At 41.0% G+C, this 26559-nt stretch overlaps 1 protein-coding gene across 2 annotated transcripts in view; it reads right to left on the reverse strand.

Moving 5' to 3' along the window:
- Positions 1-9571: 9571 nt before the first annotated feature.
- The window catches only part of GSH1 (glutamate-cysteine ligase), a 406219-nt gene continuing 389231 nt past the window's right edge, over positions 9572-26559 (reverse strand). For both annotated transcript variants that reach the window (XM_089385200.1, XM_089385199.1), the window contains exon 16: positions 9572-10158. In XM_089385200.1, coding sequence (XP_089241326.1) covers positions 10070-10158 — 89 coding nt within the window. In that variant the 3' untranslated portion in view covers positions 9572-10069. The remainder of the gene's footprint in view (positions 10159-26559) is intronic.

Below are 26559 nucleotides of genomic sequence, written 5' to 3' on the forward strand. Positions count from 1 at the left end.
TGGCCTTGATGGATAAAGGAAAAACTAGAAAGTAGATTGGATATCCAAGATTCAGTGGCCAGATGGACTTGGAGCATTGATAGAGGTAGGAGTTGTAGATCATAAGTTGAAGGACTGGGCAGGTACAGGGTACGATCAAGAGGAGCTAAGAGAGTCGACTACATCAGTAAGATGGTCAGAGTATCTTGTTGAGGGTAGATTGTTTTCGATGTACTGACACCAAGCCTCAATTTTGTATCTTGTACTAGTAGATATATGAGGGCCATTATCCCTGGTACAGGAACCCTAAACTGTTGTATTATATGTTGATTAATGTAACGAAGTTGGGTGGAAAATTCTAGAAAGTTGTCTATATTATGTGAATGTATGATTTACTGTCGTTTATATTTTGTTGTGTAAAGTAGTTTATGGTTGAGATTCTTGTTTTGGTAGCGTCAGTGATTTTAAGACTCTCACTTAGACCCAAGGTTGTGGAAATTCAACATGGTATCAGAGTGTATCTGACCTACTTTGAGGGACAATGAATCAGAGAGTGCACAACAAAGCAACTCAAAAGGAGTTGTGGGTGTCAAGATCAAGGAGCAAAGGGTTTAGCTAGAAACATGGAGATGTGGTCTCAATAAACTACATTATGAGATGGACTGGGAGTTGTAGTGGATCGGTGGTGAACCTAGTGCACTTTAGTATGTTGTGTGGCAGTTTGTAGATCGTGGACCTCCTATGTCCTATCATGGATGGTTGGGACAGCTCGAGGGTTTCTTTTTCATGGACGAGATCAGGTTGATCGAGATGGCTTCATGTGATGGAATTCAGATTAAGATGCTAGATTCTTCATCGGATCATGATGTTGCATATCCGAGATTGATGGGATTTGCACGAGTGATATTTGATCCGGGAGGATGAGTGCTTGCAGGACTCAGCCAGTGGAGATCGTGTAGGCTTAGAGGGAGTCTAACCTCAAAGGGAGAAACCCTATGGAGGTTTGGGATATTCAGGTTCAGATATGATGAGGCAGATGCACTACCGAGATTGTCAGATTCAATCAACAGAGTATGTTGTAGTGATGGATGCCGGATGGGCTAGTGTCATCGTCAGATGATGACGGTTACTTCCTAGTCTTGGAAGTACCTCCCTCGCTAAGAGGGAGTGTTGTTTTTTGATAGCTTGGGAGGTACTCCAAGCCCTAGTGTTCGAGGATTTGAGGTCAAAGTGCCACAAGTAGGCTTGTGGGCTTAGAACGCAAGGTTGGGGTTTGCACCCATAGATGTTTGAGCCAAAACCGTGATGAGATTATGACATGTGATGGATGAATATGATATTAGATGATGAGACAAATCCAATGCATCGAGAATCGTCCAATTTCAAGTTATCGTTGTTGAGATATGAATTTTTAAAGTTGAAAAGCAATTATTGGTTTTCAAGTCATGTAGGCTTGAAGTAAAATTTGGCCAATAGATGTGTCTCTTCACTAATTCATGGAGCCCTTGTATTGTGTATAACTATAAGGTGGAGGAGAGTCATTTAACACATCCAAGAAGCATCTCTCATAGTCTACACATCAAAAAAGCCAGCTCAAGTGTGGGTAGCGCAAGTACAGGAACGCGAGTGCAGGAACACACAAGTACAGGAACACACGAGTGCAGGAATGCATGTGTAGGAACACGAGTGCAAGAATGTGTGAATTGAAGGAATGCGAGACTGCAGGAATGTGAGTGCAAGAACGCAAGTATATGAATATGAGTGGACTAATGCGTAAGTGCAAAAACGTGTAAGTGCAAGAATGCATGAGTGCAGGAACGCGAGTGCAGGAACACGAGTACATGAAAGCGCGAGTGCATGAATGGGCTAGGTATGTATTGTATTGATGTGTTAATGTTGAATTGATACTAGTGGATGATGTCTTAGGAGAGGAAAATTTGGAAGTCTGTTAGCAACCATGTGGAAGGGTCTCTTAGGTGTTCGATGCCCTAACTAGGAGAAAATGCTACAACGAAGGTTAGTGACTTGTGGAATGCTAGAAGGGAGCATGAGAGTGGACCAAGTGTGGACGTGATTGGGCACTTATGTTCTGCTCGAGAACAAAAAGATAGTGTCCAAGTTGGAGCCCGTAGAGAAACACCTTGATGGACAAAGGTAGTTGCGAGAGAGGGAGTTATTGAGCTCAAGGGTTTGATCAACCAGGAGCAGTTTCTAGAGCCTGAGACGTGTGTGGACAAGGACATTTACAACAGATGATGGGTTGTCCTCCTAGCCCGTGTTCATTGTAGATGAACATCTTGCAGTGATAGGTGGTAGCCTTTCGTGCCCTATGTTGGTCTTCATCGATGCAGCACAGGAAAACCATAGTGGGCTGAAGTTCCTGACTAGCGGAGGAGCAATAGTGGGCAATTGAGATTTGTTCACAAGTGGAGCGGTGAAAAACTCAACAGGAGTCTCGATGTGTTGTGGCCTTGATGGACTAAGGAAGTACTAGAGAGCAGATTGGATATCCGAGATTCAGTGGCCAGATGGACAAACGCAGAACTAGAGAGCTGATGGACTTGAAGCATTGATGGAGGTAGGAGCTATAGATCAGAATCTGAAGGACGGGGCAGGTACAGGGTATGATCGAGAGGAGCTGAGAGAGTCAACTACATCAGTAAGATGGTCAAAGTATCTTGTTGAGGGTAGATTGGTTTTCGATGTACTGACACCAAGCCCCATTTTTGTATCTTGTACTAGTGGATATATGAGGGCCATTATCCCTGGAAGGGAGCCCTAGATAGTTGTATTATATGTTGATTAATATAACGAAGTTGGGTTGAAGATTATAAAAAGTTGTCTATATTATGTGCATGTCTGATTTACTGTTGTTTATATTCCACTGTGCAAAGTAGTTTATGGTTGAGATTCTTGGTTTGGTAGTGTCAATGATTTTAAGACTCTAACCTAGACCCAAGGTCGTGCAAATTCAACATGGTATCAGAGTCTATCTGACCTACTTTAAGGGAGAGTGAATCAAAGAGTGCACAACATAGCAACTTAGAGGGAGTTGTGGGTGTCAAGATCATGGAGCAAAGGGTTCAGCTGCAAACATGGAGATGTGGTCTCGATAAACTACATGATGAGATGGACCAGGAGTTTTGGTCGATCGGTGGTGAACCTGGGTTTGTTGTGTGGTGGTTTGAAGATCGTGGACTTCCTATGTCTTGACATGGATGGTTGGGACAACTCGAGGGTTTCTTTCGCATGGATGAGACGAGGTTGATCGAGATGGATTCATGTAATGGAATTCAGATTGTGAGGCTAGATTCTTCATTAGATCGTGATGTTGCATATTCGAGATTAGTGGGATTTACATGATTGGTATTTGATCCACGAGGATGAGTGCTTGCAGGACTGAGCCAATGGAGATAATGTAGGCTCAGAGAAAGTCTAGCCTCAAAGGGAGCAGCCCTATGGAGGTTTGGGATCTTCAGGTTCAGATATGATGAGGCAAAGGCACTACCGAGATTGTCGAATTCATTCTATAGAGTATGCTGAAGCGATGGATGCCAGATGGGCTAGTGTCATCATCGGATCATGATGGTTACCTCCTAGTCTTCGAAGTACCTCCCTAGGGAGTGTTGTTTACTGTGTAGCTTGGGAGGTACTCCAAGCCCTAGTGTTCGAGGGTTGGAGGTCAAAGCACCACAAGTAGGCTTGTGGGCTTAGAACCCAAGGTTGGGGTCTACACCCATAGATGTTTGGGCCAAAACCATGATGAGATTACGACATGTGATGGATGAAGATGATAGTAGATAACGAGACAAATCCAACGCATCGAGAATTGTCCAATTCCGAGTTGTTGTTGTTGAGTTATGAATTTTTGAAGTTGACAAGTAATCATTGGTTTTCAAGTCATGTAGGCTTGAAGTAAAATTTGGCCAATAGATGTGTCTCTTCACTAATTCGTGGAGCCCTTGTATTGTGTATAAATATAAGGTGGAGGAGAGTCATTTAACACATCCAAGAAGCATCTTTCATAGTCTACACATAAAGAAAGCCAGCGTGGGTGTGGGTAGCGCGAGTACAGGAACGCGAGTGCAGGAACGCATGAGTACAGAAACGCACAAGTGCCAGAACGCGGGGAGTGCAGGAACTCGTGAGGGGAAGAATGCAAGTGCAAGAACACATAAGTGCAAGGACACGTGAGTGTAGGAATGCACGAGTGCAAGAGTGCGCGAGGGTAGGAACGGTCTAGGTATGTATTGTATTGATGTATTGAGGTTGAATTGATGCTAATGGACGATATCCTAGGAGAGGATAGTTTGGAAGTTTGTTAGCAGGTCTCCTAAGTGTTGGATGCCCTAACTAGGAGCAGATGCTACAATGAGGATTGGTGACTTGTGGACTGTTGGAGGGCAGCGTGAGAGTGGACCAAGTGTGGACGTGATTGGGCACTTGCGGTCTGCTGGAGGACATCGAGATAGTGTCCATGTTGGAGCCCGGTGAGCAACACCTTGATGGACAAACGTATTTGCAAGAGAGGCAGTGGTTGAGCTCAAGGGTCTGATCAACCAAGAGCAATTTGTGGGGCCTGAGACGTGTGTGTGGAGAATGACATCTACAACAAATGATGGGCAGTCCTCCTAGCCCGTGTTCATAGTAGATGGGCATATTGCAATGATAGGTGGCAACCCTCCGTGCCCTATGTTGGTCTTCATTGGTGCAACACAGGAAGATCATAGTGGGTTGAAGTCCCTGAGTAGCTGAGGAGCAGCAGTGGGCAGTTGAGAGTTGTTCACAAGTGGAGCAGTGAACAACTTGACAGGTGTCTTGACATGTTGTGGCCTTGATGGACAAAGGCACAACTAGCCGAGATTCAATGGCCAGAGGGACTTGGAACATTGATAGAGGCAAGAGCTGTAAATCGGAAGCCGAAGGACCGGGCAGGTACAGGGGATGATCGAGAGGAGCTGAGAGAGTCAACTACATCAATAAGATGGTCAGAGTATCTTGTTGAGGGTAGATTGGTTGTCGATGTACTGACACCAAGCCCAAGTTTTGTATCTTTTACTAGTGGATATTTGAGGGCCATTATCCCTGGTATGGGAGCCCTAGATTGTTATATTATATGTTGATTAATATAACAAAGTTGGGTTGAAAATTGTAAAAAGTTGTCTATATTATGTGCATGTGTGATTTACTGTTGTTTATATTCCGTTGTGCAAAGTAGTTTATGGTAGAGATTCTTGGTTTGGTAGCGTCAGTGATTTTAAGACTCTAACCTAGACCCAAGGTCGTGGAAATTCAACATGGCATCAAAGTATCTAACCTACTTTGAAGGACATTGAATCAGAGAGTGCACAACGAAACAACTCAGACGGAGTTGTGGGTGTCAAGATCATGGAACAAAGGGTTCAGCTGGAAACATGGAGATGTGGTCTCGAAAGACCACATGATGAGATGGATTGGGAGTTCTTGTGGATCAGCGGTGAACCTGGTGCACTTCGGTATGTTGTGTGGTGGTTTGTAGATCATGGACTTTCTATGTCTTGTCATGGATGGTTGGGATAGCTCGAGGGTTTCTTTCGCACGAACGAGATCAAGTTGATTGAGATGGCTTCATGTGATGGACTTTAGATTCACAAGCTAGAGTCTTCATCGGATCGTGATGTTGCATATCCGAGATTGGTATGATTTGTACGAGTGGTATTTGATCCAAGAGGATGAGTGCTTGCAGGACTAAGCCATTGGAGATTGTGTAGGCTCAGAGGGAGCAACCCTATGGAGGTTTGGGATCTTCAGGCTCAGATATGATGAGGCAGAGGCACTCCCGAGATTGTGGGATTCATTCTACAGTGTATGCTATAGTGATGGATGCAAGATGGGCTAGTGTCATCGCCCGATGGTGTCATCGTCGGATGGTGATGGTTACTTGCTAGTCTTGGAAGTACCTCCCTTGCTAAGAGGGAGTGTTGTTTTTTGTGGCTTGGGAGGTACTCCAAGCCCTAGTGTTTGAGAGTTGGAGGTCAAAGCGCCACAAGTAGGCTTGTGGGCTTAGAACCCAAGGTTGTGGTTTTGCACCCATAGATGTTTGGGCCAAAACCGTGATGAGATTACGGCATGTGATGGATGAAGATGATAGTAGATGACGAGACAAATCCAACGCATCGAGAATCATCCAATTCCGAGTTGTCGTTGTTTAGTTATGAATTTTTGAAGTTGACAAGTAATTATTGGTTTTCAAGTCATGCAGGCTTGAAGTAAAATTTGGCCAATAGATGTGTCTCTTCATTCGTGAAGCCCTTGCATTGTGTATAAATATAAGGTGGCGGAGAGTCATTTAACACATCTAAGAAAAATCTTTCATAGTCTACACATTAAGAAAGCCAGCTCCGGTGTGGGCAACGTGAATACAGGAATGCGAGTGCAGGATACACAAGTGCAGGGACACACGAGTGCAGAAACGTGCGAAGTGGAGGAACGTGTGAGTGTAGTAATGCGAGTGCAAGAACACAAGTATATGAATGTGAGTGAAGGAATGCGAGTTCAAGAAAGCTGAGGGAAGGAACGTGTGAGTGAAGGAACGCGTGAGGGTAGGAACGTGAGTACAAGAACGCGTGAGTGCAATGACGAGCTAGGTATGTATTGTATTGATGTGTTAAGGTTGAATTGATGCTAGTGGATGATGTCCTAGGATAGGACAATTTGGAAGTCTATTAGCAGCCATGTGGAAGGGTCTCGTAGGTGTTGGATGCCCTAACTAGGAGCAGATGCAACAACAACGAGGATTGGTGACTCATGGACTGTTGAAGGGCAACGTGAGAGTGGACCAAGTGTGGACGTGATTGGGCACTTACGGTTTGCTATAGGATAGCAAGATAATGTCCAAGTTAGAGTCCGGTGAGAAACACCTTGATGGATAAAGGTAGTTGCGAGAGAGGCAGTTGTTGATCTGAAGGGTCTGATCAACCAGGAGCAGTTTGTGGAGCCCGAGACGTGTGTGTGGAGGACATCTACAATAGATGATGGGCATTCCTCCTAGCCTGTGTTCATTGTAGATGGACAACTTACAGTGATAGGGTGCATCCCTCCGTGCTCTATGTTGGTCTTCATCGGTGCAACACAGGAAGACCATAGTGGGCCAAAGTCCCTGAGTAGTTGAGAAGCAGTCGTGGGCAGTTGAGAGTTGTTCACAAGTGGAGTGGTGAACAACTTGACAGGTGTCTTGATGTGTTGTGGCCTTGATGGACAAAGGCACAACTAGAGAGTAGATTGGATAGCCGAGATTTAGTGGCCAGATGGACTTGGAACATTGATAGAGGCAAGAGCTACAAATCAGAAGCCGAAGAACCGAGTAGGTACAGGGTACAATCGAGAGGCGCTGAGAGAGTCGACTACATCAGTAAGATGGTCAGAGTATCTTGTTGAAAGTAGATTGGTTATCAATGTATTAACACCAAGCCCCAGTTTTGTATCTTGTACTAGTGGATATATGAGGGCTATTACCCCTGGTACGAGAGCCCTAGACTATTGTATCATATGTTGATTAATATAACGAAGTTGGGTTGAGAATTGTAAAAAGTTGTCTATATTCTGTGCATGTGTGATTTATTGTTGTTTATATTCCCCCGTGCAAAGTAGTTTATGGTTGAGATTCTTAGTTTGGTAGCATCAATGATTTTAACACTCTAACCTAGACCCAAGGTCGTGGAAATTCAACATGGGGCAGTAGATCGCCTAAAAAAAGTAATTCACTTCATCACAAGGAAACCTACTCATTGAACACAGGGTATTGCTCAGATCTTTATTGTCATATGCATGAGATTCAAAATATTATTGTATTAGATAGAGATCCAAAGTTTACCTTTAACTTTTAAAGTAGACCGCCTAACAAAAGTAGTTCACTTCACCACAACGAAAACCATTCATTGAACACAAGATAGTGCTCACATCTTTACTGTCATATGCACAAGACTCAAAATATTATTGTATTAGATAGAGATCCAAAGTTTACTTTTCAATTTTTGAAAGAATTTGTTTAATGGTTTAGGTACTAAATTGGACTCCAACGCAACATCCCATCTAGAGACAGATGGTCAAAGGGATATAGTTAATAGATGATTGAAAGACTTCATGTGTATGTGATATACTCATTGAAGATTTGGATGGACTATCTTCCTATTATAGCATTTATTTACAACAATATTTATCACCAATTGTTGAAGATGAGTCCCATTTGAAGCCTTATGTGGGCAAAAGTGTAACTCACATGTGAGTTGGAATAACTTGGAGGTCAAGAACTCAAAGCAATGTGAGTTTAGAGATAAAAGGCATAGTAAAGCAAGTAATGTAGAAGATGAACGTTGCACAAGATAGAAAGAAGTGATGCACAAAAGGGAGGACATAAAATAATTTCCAAGTCCTCGAGAAAGTATTTCTTGAGTTAAATTAAAGAGGAGTTCCTTGAGCTTGGGAAAGTGGAGGAGGTTAGCACCAAGGTACTATGAACCTTTTGGGGTTCTAGACCAAATTGGCACAATGCAGACTTAATTGGTTTTACCATTGGATTTGGTTATTTGCAATGTATTTCATGAAGTATATAACTTTAAAAATTCTACCTATATAATTCTAACGTCATCTCCTAATTCATCCTACCATATTTCAAGAATGGTGTTCTTTGAAATGACTACCTCTATAATCCCAACCTCATCTCTTGATTCATCCCACCATATTTGAAGAATGGTTTCTTTGCATTTAGTCTGAACCTCATTCTCTTGATTATTCTTACCATATTTGAAGAATGGTTTCTCTGCATATGGTCTTAAATATCATATTGTCAAAATTTGGCCTAGGAAAGAAATAAAAAAATCCACATTTTGAGACTAACTTCATCTATTTATATAAAATTGTATTTTAATTACCATGGTATGATATTGTGTTTATTAAATTTCTGTAGCCTGCTAGAACAACCATATGTAGTTTCATGTCTAGATGATGAACCAATTTATTACCAATCAAATTAAAACTGTTTGGAAAGTCAAGTATGCACAAGGATGCACTCAAAAGAAGTTAAAGGAGCTGCCCCACAACATTTTTGAATGATAATACATCAATCTCCAAAAGTTACATGGACATTGATATCAAGAATCATCTCCAAATGCTATTAATAAAATGAATCATTTAAAACTATAGGAAAAAACAAACCTAAAATGTTTGATTTGAAATTCAAACCATGCAAATCATGATGTCAGTAGTCTTTCCGTTAGAATTTTACAGCTTAAACTAAATTTGTTCATCTTGAGATATAACTAGCTAAGTATTTGTGGATATCGTTAAATTTGGTGTATTGAATATTTGTTCATGTCTAGCAAATCTAGGGGGATAAGTACTCCTTTTTACCCTTACCCAAAGATTTGTAATTTTATATATGGGTAAGAAAATTACATTCTGTAGGGTACGGTAGAACAGGGAAAATTACATCTTTTTAAACTAATACAAAAAGTACAAACTAAAATTTGTAGTGTGCACACAAGCGAACCTCAATTATTAAAACCAAAATTCCTACCTAAAGGGAACAGATTCAGAGATGGAATTGTTGGGTATATAAAACAAATAATCACCAAGTAAACGTTTTTTTTAATAGCCACCCACTTTAATACATCACTAAAATGTCCAAAAAGTACATAACGTCACCAAATAGGGGATTAGTACTTCAAAACTGAAGCACTCAGGTCAAAAGTCATCCCTACCACCAAAATTTTCTTTGAGGAAAGGCCTTGCTCAACTGGACAAACAATAGTTTACCGCATAAGTTTTAGATTCACCAATTCTTTATTGCATACAAACGTTGTCCAGAGTTGTAGTGCAACTCTACATTTCTTTTGATATTACAAATGGACGATGCCTTATTCATTATCAGAGAATACTGCTCAACTACTAGATAATGTAATACAACATCGCAGAGGACTACAATGATAATGAACTTTTGGAACACCTCGTAAGAAGCATCAATTTATAGAAGCAGCAGTTCGTCCATCCTCGATCTTTACAGATGCAAGTTCCCACGTAGCATGTACCCACAAGTTGGCCTAGATGGTGGCAGTTAGTAAAGAAGTTCTTCAAAAACAGGGTCCACACTGTTAGCCCACTTTCCATGGTACAAGTCTAGAAGTCTTTCCGCTGGCGTAACACCTGCAATCCAAATCAATTGCTTTATATACCAAAATTTGTTGCCTCAAATTTTCATTGAGGAGCAATAAGATAAACATACATCTTCCACACCGTTAAAACATAAACAAATTTGGGATTTGGGATGCATCAGTGACGACTTAACTGATTAAAACGAATAAAATGCAAGATAAATGGAATATCAAAGTAATGATCGTAAGATTTAATGAAGCCAACTTAACATGAAATCCTTCAAACATTTAAAATTACAGTATCGTTTTTATAAATAAAATTTCTTAATTGATACTTCAAAATATGAAACAAGTTGATGATCCAGAACGAATAGAAAATTCCATTTCAAGGCTCTTTATTTTTATACAAGTTAAGCAATCAATTCTTCACAGCTCAATCATCCATAAGTTCCTAGGCTTTACTGAATATTTCATTGGAGAACTCGGGAATTTCAGATATGAAGAGTTTACACATTTGAAGAAGTGGTGGCGTAAGTGATGTTTAAAGAGGGAAAAGATATGGGGTGGGGAGTGAGGCTTAGGATGCTCAAGGGGAGGCAAAAATGAAGATAATGTTATTTTAATTTTATCCAAAGCCCTTAACCTTGTTTAATTAGTGCTCTTTCATCCATGTCTTCTTTTATCTTAAGCTGGGGAATAATTGCACGAAAGGAGGTACACGGACTCTCCATAGAGATACATGGCCCCCCTTCATGTCATGCAATTTACACTGCCTTTTTGGCCATGCAAGGAGAGTTTGGATTACCATTTTGTTGGAATCACAATTCTGTTTGAGTTACCATCTGGGTGAGGTAATTCAAATTACCAATTGTTGAAAGAGTTTGAATTGCCATTTGATTGGGAAAGTTGAAATTACCATTCTCTTGAGGAAATTTGGGAGAGTTCTCTCTAAGCATAAGCTGCCATAAAGCCCCTATAGAAATTATGCCTAGTTACAGCTGAGAGTTGTCAACAAAATGAAGACTGTATATAATGATAATTGCTGTTATTGAAAAATTGAACTACAACTGAGAATCCCTGGGATCTCAGTAGTGAGATTTCCTGACCAGCTTGTGCTAGAGGCCTAGAGGGAAGAGGGATAGCTTGAGGGGTTGCTTAGCAGACAAGGGGAACTTTTAGATATGAAGAATTACACATTCCAAGAAAAAGTGTTGTTTAAACACTGTTATAGCATTGAAATATAAGCTAGTATAGCTCAACATACAAAGAAACAAAAATACCTTCAATAAACTTCCACAATAGATCAATTCCTAGGACCATAACAATTTTAAAGTGAGAATTACTACAGATCATTATCAATTCCTGCATTTCATGAGTCCTACCGCTCCCCATAAGAACTCCATGTTGACTTTTCAAGTGCAATAGGTACAAGCGCAATATTTCCAAAATAGTTGGTAATTACTTCTAATGACATATTTATTCTTTTAACAATTCCATTTTATCATTAAGCAATTGCACTTCATAAATTCAACCATAAACCATAAAGATAGTAGAGATCACAATGCACAAAAAGAACACAAGATTTACCCTGGGACCACATGGGAGAAAATCCCAACAACCTTTTTCTTAGAGAAATTCTTCAATTCAACAAGAGATACATCTAGTGCTGCTCGTCAACTATGACATCAAACTGATCAAGCTATGATCAAACCTGGCCCACAACCCTCTAGTCATTTCAAGTCAAAACTTCGGCCTTCCCAGAAACTGATCTGCCCACAATATGCTGCCCAGAATTTCGACCCTGCAACTCGACCCTGCAATTCAGCCCTACAACTTCAGCCTGCCCATAAACTGTTGCCTAGAATTCACACATGCGAGGTCAAGAGAGAGAAATGTGAGCTAGAGAGTTAGAGTTGTGTTGAAATCTCCCCTTGGTTATGTTTTCAAGTTTGCCTATAGATTGGAGTTTGAAGCTACTAACAATGTGGTTGAGTATGAAGCCCTGTTGTTAGATCTTGAATTAGCAAAAGATCTAAAGGTAAAGTTGTTTAGTGTTAAGGGAGATTTGGATCTTATCATTCAATAGGTTGAAGGTAATTTTCCATGTAAGAATGATAGACCTAAGAAATATTGAAATGCAGTCTGGGACACCATGGAATTGTTTGATGCTTTTAATCTTGAGACTGTCCCTACAGAAAGGAATAGTCATGCTGATGAGCTTGTGTTAAGTTTTGAAGATGTTCTATGCTAAGAGCAATTTCACTTTTCTCACAGCAATCATACAAGTAGTTAAGCAAAATGCAGATAGAACATATAAGCAGATCTTACAGAAGACAAATCAGAAACAGGAAAAATGTGTGAGATTGTTTCGGCGGTCAACAGGATGCTTCAACCAACAAAGTCTCCTTTGGTCAGCCAGCCCAGATGTGTCACAAGATCCCTCCAACTAGTAGATGAGTCAACCCAAGTCAATTCTACAAAAGTCAACGCTGTCCTGAAAAGTCAACGCAGGGGCAGCAAGCTAAAAGTCAACGCAGCAGCAAAACGGTCAACCCTTTGACCTCGATTTTTGTGCCAGATAGTACAGCCTTCAAAAATCGAACTTTCCACCAATTTTCAGCTTGATTGGACCAAGCGTTGACCAAAGTCAACGCTGGTCAAACTTTCTGCCAAACCCTAGCAGCAGAAACCCTAGCAGCAGAAAATCCGTACGGTCTGTCCTCTTCGTCCTTCCCACGTGAGGCTGAAATTCGTCCTCCAGGTAGCGTACTCTCTAAAGATGAGAGAGGAAGATGTGAGTTGAGTTGTGATCAAATTCTCTCCAACTTTTCCTGTATATATATCCATCAATGAGGGTGTGTGACACATCTGTTGGGCATGTGAGCCTACATTACAAAACTGGCTGACCTTGCACATATAATTTATTAAGAATAATAAATTCACAATATAAGTTTTGCTCATCGGATTAAGACTATTTTTATATGGATTTTACACCTCTCAGAAAGAGGAATCCAACAAAAATATTAGCCTCTTAATCTGAGCATCAGAACATGGAGTTTGGACCTAGTTGTCCAAATTTAACAGCTTGCAGTTGCTGCATCTACTTTGCAAATGTTGGATGGAATGTTAAATGATGAAGTCAAGATGGAGGTTATTTTTAGACCTTCGGTCCCTGATAATATTGAGCATTGGCAAGTGTTTCATGATGATGGTTGTTAATCAATGTTGTCATTGATGTCAATATGGCATTGGCTGAGATGGAAAATATTCCTGAGATGCCTAATGAATATCATGAAACCCTATAATGAGATGATAAGGTTGAAGACAATAGATCCTTGGTTCCATATGATGATGTCAAACCTCTTGTTTGATAAGAATGTCATCAATTAATATGTCAAGTCACTAATGAAGAAGTCTTAAGAAGTGCCAAGTGCCAAGTATTTAGAAGCCCTTGATGACATATGGAGGACTACATTTGATGAAGTCATATTCTTGATGAATGACCACAATTGATGATGGCACTTGATGAGGTCTTGATAACATGGTTGGAAGATTATTTTGGAGTTCTCCTAATGATGTTGCATTGTGGCTGCACTAGTATATGATGACATTGTTGATGTGTCATACTGCATGGATGTTTATCGCCTACATAATGACTCTATGATCCTATGATGACATTGATAAGAATGAAGAAGCCACACTGTCCCAAACATTTTATGCATAAAATTTAAGGACAGTCACAAAGAAAAATTATTGTGGACACCTTGCAGGCATCCTTTCAAAATGGATCCTAGAGCATCTTAAAGAGGATTTTCTCCTCTTTCTAATGAGCCTTTATATGCCCCGAAACTCTCAATAGTTTCTGAGATATTGAGTTTTTAAGTTAAGGAAATTATTCCTAGCAGTGAGCTAACCTACACTTAGTCATACAAGTCGGCCTCACTTCAAATAGATGTGTCCCTTCAGTTATAAACGAAATCTCTATAAATAGACGTCTAACCGCTTCATTTTGCTCAATAATTCGGGCAACAATTCAGAGATACAAAGTACAAAAGAAGAAAAAGGCCGAGGAGAACAAGAAGACTATTGTTTAGGACGAAAAAAAGGATAATTCTGTTTGGGCATAAAATCTTGGTCGAAGTTGTCGTGATCGAAGATGTTGTAGTTGCCGTGGTCGAAGCTACTGTAGTTGCTGTGGTCGAAATTGCCGTAGTTGCTGTGGTTGAAACTGCCGTAGTTTTCATGGTTGAAAGTGCCATAGTTGTCGTAGTCGAAGTTGTCGTAGTTGATGTGGTTGATGCTGTCATAGTTGCCGTGGTTGAAGTTGTCGTGGTCGAAGTTGTCATAGTTATCGTGGTCGAAGTTGTCATAGTTATCGTGGTCGAAGTGTTGATTTATTGGGATTGAACAAATAGAGCTTGTTGAAGTCTTCTCTTGAGAGCAGAATAGGGCAGAGTTGGAGAACTTTGTGAAGCAACATATTGAAGATTTGTGGAGAAAATTGAAGGCCATGATGCATTGAAACCATCGTGAGGTGACCTTGGAGAATTTTGTTTGGGTGACATGAAGAGCAGTGGTGACACCTTCATTTGAAGAACAAGGTAGTCATTGATAATGTGATGTGGAGACTAAGTGAAGGTGTAGCTGAAGATTGATAGGGCTCGTTGAAGAAGACATTAGGAGACGTGAAGTATAACCAAACATATCTTGATGAAGTAAAGCTAGAGGTTGGAACCTCAAAGAGACAAGGTTGGTACCTTGGAAGATAGGGTTGGAGCCCTAAAGGATAGGAATCAGGATTCCTCAAGAGACCAGGTTGGTGTCTGTACCAGAGATAGGGTTGGAGCCTCAAAAATACAAGGTTGGTGCCTTGGAAGATAAGGTTGGAGCCCTAAAGGATAGGATTCCTCAAGACACCAGGTTGGTGCCTGTACCAGAGAGAGGGTTGGAGCCTTAGAGGTTGGTGCCTCAAAGTGACAAGGTTGGAGCCTTGGGAAGTCCAAGTCGGAGCTTGGAAAAATACAGGTTGGAGCCTTGGGAAGTCCAAGTCGGAGCTTGGAAAAATACAGGTTGGAGCCTGGGAGATTGAAGATTGGTGTCTTCATCTAGGGTTGGAGCCCTATACAACTATTGTACTTGATTTATTGAGATTAATAAAAGTATTTATCCTTATTGTTCATTTTGTGTTCTAATTATAAGTGATCTAACTAGTAAAAGTAATAATTGAAAATGAATACTGATTCACCCCCCTAGTATTTCCAACAATGGTCAGGTGGTTCATCTTTGAATAATTTAGAAGAATTTAAAGATTTTAGTATTGGCTATAAAAGGGAAGGATATGATTCTACTGAGAATGATGATGTAACTAATCCTACCCCAAAAGGTCAGGTAGCTTTGGAGCGACTCTTTGATAGGCATGATGCCACAAAGAGGAATGAAGAAAAGAAAATTGATCTTGGGGAATGCATAGAAGTAAATATTGGTACTTCTGAAGATTTGAAGATAATTGGGATTCATAAAGGTACCACAGAGGAAGAAAGAAAGAGATTGACTAATCTACTTCATGAATATCGAGATGCCTTAGCATTTTCTTACGATGAGTTGAGAGGTTACAGGGAAGATGTTACGGAATATACTATCCTTTTGGTAGATGAAAATGCTAAACCATTTCGTCAAAAACTTAGGCAAATTAACCCTAGGTTGGCTCCCTTAGTCCAAAAGGAGGTTCAAAAGATGCTCACAACTAGGATTATCGTGCAGACTCGTCATTCATCATAATGTTCTAATTTGGTGATTGTTAGGAAGAAAAATGGAACAATCAGACTTTGTGTTGACTTTGGAAATCTTAATCTTGCTTGCAAAAAAGACAATTACACTTTTCCTAACATGGAAACTATGTTGCAAAGAGTAACAGGTTTTGGTCATATGTCATTGGCAGAAGAAATACATCTTCTTAAACACCACATGGAAAAATCCATCATGATCCACTCTAATCTCAGGGATTTCGGAAACCATCTTTCTCACATGAGCTAATGCTTTATAGTGAAGACGAGTGAATTTTCGGTACCACAGTTTATATTGATGATTACTTAACATGAACCAATGCATGGATAGCTCTGCCATTGATTTTATAAAGATCTTCAAATCTTGATCCTAGAGTGAAGGCATATAATAATAATTATACATAATGACTTCATTGTCTGTAATGATATCAGTTATAATCCATCTTTGAACGCTGCAAAAGAGGTTAATGTAAAAACTATCTTTTTGTCTTTCGCAAAAGTCATGAATCTTACCTACAACCACTATTGCTAGTAAACTCTAATATCAAAATTACCAAAACCCATAAGATTATGATCTTTCTCATATAATGTGAGAGAGTCAAAATCCCCCTATCTTCAACATTCAATTTCTATTAATTAAACTTTCATAACCTTCTATGCATTATACTTCTTTTCAAGACAACACTTTCTTGCACATGCATAAACAAAAGTAAAACTACTCCTTACTTTTGCATGCATCAACGAGTATCAAAACCACAATTATTAAACACATGCAACACCTTAATTACTATCTGCAAAATTACTATCATATCTAGGGTTTCTTGAAATCTTGGAAGAATGGTAGCAGTAAAATTTCAATGGTAAATCTCAATAGTAAAATTTTAGCAGTAAATCTTAGCAGCAAAATTTCCTCAGAAAATGCGTAGCAAGTAGAAGGAACAAGTGATATTTCAGCAAAAAATGGGTTGCAAATAGAGTAAACAACACTTGATATTTCAGCAGAAAATGGGTTGTGTTACCGCTCAAACTAGTAGGAGTCCTAGCAAGGGATCCTATAGAGCAACTACTAAGTTAAGGGACAACAACGGAGCGATAGCCCACTGTCACCTCAGCTAAGCCTCCCTACTCTTTATGGACTTTCACTAATGGGAGGTGACCTGTATAAGGGAATCACAAGAACAAATATGTTAATGAAAGGATGAAAGGTGATTCCCAAGGCTTATTCACAAGAGAGACTCAATTATATGGCTCTCTTGCTTGAAAAGCAAGGTGATAGGCTCTCTAGGAAGGGCTAAGAAGATTCTTGAGGCTAGGGTTTGGGAATATATCTTGCCAAGAGGGTTCCTCTACCCGAAAATTCTTATGGAGAATTGACCTTTATGTGATCATTGTGAAATTATAGTTGTAAAGTTGCGGGACCACACACGACCAAGTGGACCCAAAATTAGGTCAAGGGTATGGAGTTGATCCAGTGTTGCGGGGGAGCGCCCCCCCCCCCCCTCGAACCTGCTCTCGAAGCGCGCTCCGGGCCAGGACGAGGACATTCAATCCTATTTCTTGAGGATCACTGAGATCAAGAATGATCTACTCTTGATTGGAGAAGTCATTCCTGACAGGGAACTTACTCTCACCACCCTTGGAGGACTCCCACTTGAGTGGTATGTATTTAGAACCATTATACTCAATAATGATCGAATTCCAGGGTTTGAAGAATTGATGTCGAGATGCCTTCAAGAAGAAACAAGAATGGTGGAGCAAGAAGTGCCTTCTAATAGAAGCAACCCCACTGCATTCTCTGCTCGTGCCAAGAGGAAGAACAATGCAAGTTCAAAGAAGCAAAGTCAAGGAAGACTGAGATTCAAAAATGGAAGGGAGGGAAGATGCTTTGTTTGCAATAAGTTTGGCCACTATGCAAGGGAGTGTCCTAATAGAAGGGATACACCTCGAGATGATGATGACTATCATAACAACTCTAGGGGCAACTTCGGCAACAACGATCAAAGGAATGGCAGGTCCAATGGCAAAGGAAAAAGGAATGCGGGACATCAAGGAAATGGTCGACCCTCCAAGAAATCAAGGAACTCTAGGTATGATGAATCCAATGTTGTTAACAATATGCAAAAAGAGTACTATTTTATATCATCCCTTTCCACTGCCTCTCCTCCAGATACTTTGGGAAATTGGTTGATTAATAGTGGTGCCTCAAGGCACTTCACCGGATACAAGGAAGCCGTCTCTAATTTGATAGAAAAGGAGACAAACTTGGAGATCATCCTTTGAGACGATGCCACCTATCCTGTGAAGGGAGTAGGAAATGTTACCCTTCAATTGAATCAAGGCAACACTATTCACTTGCAAGAAGTACTATATGTACTTGATCTCAAGAAGAACCTGGTGTCCATTTCGGCAATGGAAGATAAAGGATTCAAGGTGGCTTTTACCGATGGAAGGGTACGTGTTTGAAAAAGAAATTTCAAGGATGCTTTTCCTCATGGGTTCAGGGTTGACACTTTGTATCAAGTTGGAGGAAGTCCATTGGGAGCCATGTCTTGCGACACATCTCTACAATCTAGACTATGGCACCGGAGGTTCGCCCATCCTTATTATAAGGCCCTACTCGATGTGAGACAGATGGTGACAGGTATGCCCAAATTCAAAGTAGAGCATGAAGGTGTATGTTCGAGATGTGTCGAAGGAAAACATACAAGGGGACCATTCCCCTCAGGTAATAGCAAGACCACAAACATATTGCAATTGATCCACTCCGACATATCTGGCATGATTCCCGTAAACGCCTTGGGAGGATACTTATATTATCTCACCTTTGTGGATGATTATTCTCGCAAGACCTGGATCTACTTCTTGAAGAAGAAGAATGAAGTGTTCACCTGGTTCCGACACTTCAAAGCCTTGATCGAAAACCAATTCGAGAAGAAAATCAAGATAATGAAGACTGATAATGGGATCGAGTATGAATCCAATGAATTCCAAGATTATATTGCAGAGAAGATGGCAATAAGAGAGAGACTATAATGCCATACACTCTCGGGCAGAATGGTGTGGCTGAAAAGGAAGAATCACTCTATTATAGAAGTTGTCCATGCCATGCTTCATGATCAAGGCCTTCCGAAGTTTCTATGGGCTTAAGCTGCAAATATCGTTGTGTATGTTCAAACCCGATGCCCTCATCAAGCATTGGACTCCCAGACTCCCGAAAAAATGTTCACTGGTAAGAAACCCGATGTCTCTCACTTTAAAAATTTTGGAAGCCCCGTATATTTTCATGTGCCAGAAGAGAAAAGAAGCAAATTGGGTGCATCTGAGAAGAAAGGAATCTTTGTGGGCTATAGTGAAAATTCTAAGGGATATAGAATTTATGTGGCTGGTCAAAAGGAAGTTGAGATAAGTCATGATGTCACCTTCGACGAAGATATGGCCCTCAGGAAGATCAACCACCTTCCTTTCCAAAGGAAGGACAAAGAAGCTGACACAGGAAATCAGGGTGAAAAAGAGGACAAAAAGATGCCTGATGTTGATGAACCTATGGATCCTATTGATCCACTCCCTCATGAGCCTTCCTCCTCCAAGAGGAGACCCTCATGGCTTAGGGAGACTCTCGAAGATGTTGAGAGGCACATTGCACCAAAGGGAACTTTCCGTGAAAGCAAGAAGCCGAACAAGTATCAACGATATTTGACCGCCATGAGCACTATCATTCAAAATGAGACTTCATCATTCGAAGAAGCCATGAAGCAACAAGTATGGAAGAATGCTATGACTAAAGAATACAAGTCAATTATGAAGAATGATGTTTGGGATGTGGTCCCTAGACCCCAGGACAAGTCGGTTGTCACTTCTAATTGGCTTTACAAAATCAAGCATGGAGCTGATGGAAGTGTAGAAAAGTTCAACACTCACTTTGTTGCTCGAGGCTTCTCTCAAAAGGAAGGTGTAGATTACAATGAGATATTTGCACCTGTTGCCCGATACACCACCATCCATTCAATCATAGCCCTTGTGTTAAAATTGGCAACTAGGGCCAGACTCCACATGCGTCATCTTATTTATGACAGCTAATATTTTTCTTGGATTCCTCTCTCCCAGAGGTGTAGGATTGATCTAAAGATCATCTGATCCCGACATGTACAAATGAAGTTATGAATTTATTTTGATTATGAACAAATTCTCAAGGTCGGCCAACAAACTTATGTAGGCTCAGAAGCCCAACAATCATGTCCATTCATCCTCAACATTTGCTATAAATACATGATGCCTTAGCATCATTTGGACACACTCATCTTCACACTTCTCTCTATCTCTCCTCATTGATTGGGTATGGATTTCTAGGCCTCTCTCTCCACACGTTCGAAATTTCAGAAAAGCGAAATTTCAGGAGGCCGAAATTTCAGGAGAGAAAAATTTTAGGTGGCCGAAATTTCAAGAGAGCGAAATTTCAAGAGGATGAAATTTTAGGAGACTGAATTTCTGGACAGTTTGACCAAGCTTTGAACAACATGCGTTGACCTCTTTTGATTGCGTTTTTGTGGGGGCTATCTCTGTTTGGGCATGCTGCATTTCTTGGCACAAAAATCGAGGCCAAACGTTGACTCTGACCAGCCTTGACTACAGTTAGGGTTGACCGCAGGTTGGCTGTTTGATCAAATTTCATTGGGCTGATTTTGGGTTCTTTTGAGGGTTGATTCATTTTGTTGTTTAGAGGTCGAAATTGATTGAAGTTGACCAATTTATCGAGGGTCAAATCTGCCCTGTTGACCATCATTGACTTTTCTGGTTAGGGCTCTTTTGTTGTTCATAAATTATCAGATTTGTAAATTGTACTCTCTCTCTCTCTGCTGAACTATTGAAGAATATAAGAAGAATTGATCAAGGGTTTCCCCACATTGCGGTTTGTCCCTGGCTGGTGCCACATCTTGTGTCCTCTAGTCTTGGCTTGTCTTCGACTGTTTATGTTTATGTTCTATCTGCATTTTACTATCATGTTGATGTGATTGCTAATCTGGATATTGATATTGGGTTAATAAAGAAATTGAAGTAAAATTGCTCTAAAGCATATAACATACCATTGTTTCCTAAAATTAACACCTTGCTACCTCGCAAGGATGGAACCTACATCAGATGGATGTCAAGACCACCTTCTTGCATGGTTCAATCAAAGAGTAAGTCTATGTGGAACAACCCAAGGGGTTTGAAGTTCATGATCGAGAATCTCATGTATGTAGGTTGATGAAAACTCTCTATGGATTGAAGCAAGCACCCCTAGCTTGGTATGAAAGGATCGATAGCTATTTGATGAAGCTGGGATACACTAGAGGTGAAGCCGGTTCGAACCTTTACTTTATGTTGTAAAATGATAAACCCCTCATTCTGGTACTTTATGTGGATGACCTCTTTCTGACAGGTGCAGACCCTCTCATTCACAAATGTAAGAGGGAGTTGGCTTCTGAATTTGAGATGAGGGACCTAGGAACGATGCACTATTTCCTAGGGTTGGAGGTCTAGCAAAAGCCCGGTGAAATTTTCCTCTCTCAAGGAAAATATGTTGTGAAGATATTGGAAATATTTGGGATGGTGGACTGCAAGCCTGAGACTATTCAGATGGAACTTAACTTTAAGAAGTTATGTGGTAGTGCTGCTAGACCTGAATTGGGAAATGCTTTTGAGTATCATCAACTCATAGGAGCACTAATGTTCTTGGTGAATTCCCGTCCGGACATAAGTTTTGCAGTTAACACATTGAGCCAATACATGGTTGAGCCTCATCATATACATTGGATTGCTACCAAGAATCTTCAGAGATATCATTGAGGCACAATAATTCATGGACTGAGATACACTGCAGGAAATATGAGGCTGCATGGTTATTCCGATGTTGATTGGGTTGGCAGTGCCGTGGATCGCAAGAGCACTTTTGGATGCTATTTTCCCTTGGTTTCTACTTCGATATCCTGGATGAGCAGGAAGCAAAAATCGATTGCCTTGAGCACGACCAAGGTTGAATACATCGCTGCTAGTACGGCCTCCTGTGAAGCTTTCTGGTTGAGGAAGCTCTTTAGTGAGTTGTTTGGACATGTGTTGGATACCACCGTGATCCTCTGCGACAACCAAAGTGGGATCCGATTATCAGAAAATCCCGTGTTTCATGATCGCTCAAAGCATATAGATATTAGGTACCACTTTATCCGGGATATGGTACAACGAGAAGCAATAAGTCTCCATCACATTGGGACTGATGACCAGGTCGTCAATATTCTGACAAAGCCCCTGGGAAAGGTCAAATTCTTGGCCTTCCAAGAACGACTTGGACTCATGGAGAGACCCTCTTATGATGGTCCTGTATGAGATGGACATTGAGCTCTAAGAGCTATGGGGGGCTTGGGGTACTTCTTGGAGCAGTGAGTAACCATGGGTGAGTGGTTCAACCTTCCCCTTGTGGTTTGCTTTGTACAGGGTGAGTGCTTCATCCTTCCCCTGTGATACCCCTTGGCGACATGTGAGCAGGGCGAGTTGTTCATCTTTCTCCTGCCGAGACATCCTACCCATGCAGTTTGGGACTCATGGGAAGTACCTCTCATCTGGCCAATGAGTAGGGAAATGAGGGACCATAGTACCACTGTTGATAATATCGGCGATATATCGGCGATATTCGGAAATATCGCGATATTTTCGGCAAAACGATATATCGCCGAGAAAATATCGCGATAGCAAATATCGGCAAATATCGGAAAATATCGGCAAAATATCACGATATTTTGAAAATATCGGCATCGGCATGCTTGCCGATATGCCGATATTTTGCCAATATTTTTGCCGATATTGCCGATAAGATAGATATTTTCCCGATACCGATATTATCAACACTGCATAGTACTACTGATGGACGCATCATGTACTACCATACTCCCTATGCTAGGATATCCGATATTGATCTAGGATCAATGGGAACTGACTTCTGGTAAGTAAGAGTGGTATGAGACACAATCTTTTGCTTGGAACTAACTTCGGGTCAGTAAGAGTGGTATGAGACACTCTCTTTTGATTGGGACTAACTTCGGGTCAGTAGAGAATGGTATGATACATTCTCGATCACTCTTCTTCTTCATAGTTCAACAGAGCAGTGCATGGATGGCAAAGATAGTACAGATTGGCAGATGGATTAACAGGTGGAGTTCTCCCTAGTTGAGAGGGAGTGTTAAAATTGGCAACTAGAGACAAACTCCACATGGGTCATCTTATTTATGACAGCTGATATTTTTTTTGGATTCCTCTCTCCGAGAGGTGTAGGATTGATCTAAAGGTCATCTGATTCTGACATGTACAAATGAAGTTATGAATTTATTTTGATTATGGACAAATTGTCAAGGTCGGCCAACAAACTCATGTAGGCTCAGAAGCTCAACAGTCACATCTATTCATCCTCAACGTTAGCCTATAAATACATGATGCCTCATCCTCATTTGGACACACATCATCTTCACACATCTCTTTCTTCTCATCTGATTGGGTATGGATTTTTGGGCAGCTTCTATTTCCACACATGTGAAGGAAAGGACAGTCACTTTCTGTTTTAGCATTGACCAGGTTTGACCGAATTTCCAGAATGTTGTTTTGGGTTGTGTTGACCAAGCGTTGACCTGTTTTAGTGCGATTTTGGGTGGAGGAATTATGTCCTAGCAATAAAAGGATGTTCAATGAATTAATTCACATGGAGCAAACAGCTCAATGATAATACAAAGATATTTACAAGAATAGAAACATCAGGTTTCTATGTAGAATATCGAACAAACAGTTTCATCTAAGAAACTGCTAAAAGAATAAGAATAGAAACATCTAAAAAGACTGAGCATTACTAAATAGAGATATAGAAATATATTCTAATACCCTCCCTTAATGCTCAATCTATTTACAACACCAATAGACCCGCGAAATTTTACAAATTTATCAAGACCAAGAGGCTTGGTAAAGATATCGGCGGGCTGCTCTGTGGTGGGAACATAGTGCAACTGAACTGAGCCGTCTTCAACCAACTGTCGAATGTAGTGGCAGTGAGTTTCCACATGCTTTGTTCGTTCATGAAAGACAGGATTCTTGGCAAGTTTGAGCACTCCCTGATTATCACAAAACAAAGAAGTAGGCCCTGTCTGAAAAACATGCATATCTGCAAGCATACGACGAAGCCAAACTGCCTCACAGGCTGCCTTAACTGCTCCCCGATACTCTGCTTCTGTTGAGGAGAGAGCCACAACCTGTTGCTTCTTACTAGTCCAAGTAACAGCTCCAGATCCTAGACTAAACACATACCCAGCTGTAGATTTACGGTCATCAACCGAACCGGCCCAGTCAGAGTCAGTGTAGCCACTGAGAGTAGAAGTGGAGCTGTGAGTATATAAGAGGCCATAATCAGAAGTACCACGCACATATCGTAGCACCCGCTTTGCTGCTATCCAATGATCAGCTTTAGGAGCTGACATAAAGCGAGAAATGTAGCTTACTGCAAAACTGATGTCAGGTCTGGTAGCAGTAAGATAGATGAGACTGCCCACTAATTGCCTGAATAAAGTTTCATCCACAAGAGGAGAGGATGACTGTGCTGAAAGTTTGAGCCCTGGTTCCATAGGAGTCGTGGCCGGTTTGCAATCCTGCATTCTGAACCTTTCCACAAGATTTTTGGCATACTTGGACTGAGAAAGAAAGATCTGATTTTCAGTCTGCCATACTTCAACCCCCAGACAGTAATGAAGAAGTCCCAAGTCTGTCATCTCAAAAGTTCTGCATAGATCTTGTTTGATCCCATGGATCAAATGTGCAGAGCTGCCAGTAATGATAAGATCATCCACATAGACAACTACAAACAAGATATCATCATCAGTATGCTTGATATACAGGTTTGCATCAGATGGACTCCTCTGAAAACCTTGATTTGTCAGATACTGATCAATTTTTATGTACCAAGCCCGAGGAGCTTGTTTCAATCCATAGATGGCTTTAACTAACCGACACACTTTCTGTTCTTGACCAGCAACCTTGAATCCTGGAGGCTGCGTCATGTAGACTTCTTCTTGGAGATCACCATTTAGGAAAGCACTTTTTACATCCATCTGATGAACTTTCCAATTGAACTGAGCTGCTAGGGCAAGCACAAGCCTGATAGTACTCATCTTGGCTGTAGGAGCAAAAGTCTCCTCATAGTCGATGCCTTCCTGCTGTGAAAATCCTCGAGCCACAAGCCGAGCTTTATACTTGTCTAAGGTTCCATCAGCTTTGTATTTGACTTTATACACCCATTTGCAGCCTATGGGTTTTTTGTCTGCGGGAAGATCAGAAAGAGCCCATGTGTGATTCTTCTGAAGACTCTGAAATTCTGCTTCCATAGCCTGTTCCCACTCAGATATACCCTTAGCTTCTGAATATGTTTGAGGCTCAAAAGTACTGTGAAGGTTAGCCATAAGAGCAAAATTGACTGTAGACTGTTGTCTGTTCTTATGCCTAGAAGTTCTACCTTCAAGGAGCTCATCATCCCGGAGATCACCTATGGTTTTAGCCCACCATTTTGGCCGAAGAGAAGAAGAACCAATATCAGGATTAGAGGGACCAATATCAGGAGGAAGAGAAGCAGGCTCAAGAGCAATAGGGATAGCAAGAGGGGGATTAGCTTCTGGAGGAAGCTCAGATAGAGTAGTATCAAATCTTGATGCTACATCATCCCTCCCATCAGATGGACTGACTGGAAGAAGAACACTGTGAGGCGGCTCCTCAGAACGCTGCTCAGAAGAAGAAGACTGAAAGAATCCTCTGTCTTCATCAAATACTACATCTCGACTGAAGCTAAGTCGACCAGTGGCTATATCTATCAGCCTATAAGCCTTGTGATGATCACTGTATCCTGTCATCATGAGTTTCTGACTTTTGGAATCCAACTTAGATCGTTTAGCAGATGGAATCCAAACATATGCAACTGAGCCAAAAACTTTGAGATGACTGATCTTAGGCTTACGACCAGACCACACTTCTTCAGGAGTCTTCCCTTTAACAGCCTGAGTAGGGGATCGGTTAAGAAGGTAAACAGCAGTAAATACTGCTTCAGCCCAGAATTTGTTTGGAACACTCCGGTGTTGTAACATGGAACGAGCCATTTCAACAACCGTGCGATTGCGACGCTCGACAACACTGTTCTGCTGGGGAGTGTAAGGTGTGGTGAATTGACGTTTGATGCCATGAATATCACAGAAGTTGGCAAAAGCTGAGGAACAAAATTCCCCCCCATTGTCGGTCCTAAGGGTCATGATATTACAACCAGATTCGTTTTCAACTAAAGTTTTAAACTTCTGAAAGGTACTAAGAGCATCAGATTTATTTTTTAAAAAATACACCCACATCTTTCGACTGAAGTCATCTACAATAAGTAAAAAGTATTTGCAAGCAGTTATAGAAGCTGTATTGATAGGACCACAAATATCAGCATGAAGTAACTGAAGTACCTGGGATGCGCGCCAAGATTCTCCATTTTTGAATGATGACCGATGTTGCTTTCCCGCTTGACAGGCGCTGCATACCCCCAACTGCTGAGTCTGAATATCAGGTAATCCTGACACAAGTCCCTCCCGAGAGAGCTGAGAGAGATACTGCATATTGAGATGCCCATATCGCTGATG

The sequence above is a fragment of the Pinus tabuliformis genome, chromosome Q, assembly GCF_031772625.1.
Source record: "Pinus tabuliformis cultivar Carrire ecotype Pingquan chromosome Q, CPIR1, whole genome shotgun sequence".
Classification (NCBI taxonomy): Eukaryota; Viridiplantae; Streptophyta; class Pinopsida; order Pinales; family Pinaceae; genus Pinus; species Pinus tabuliformis.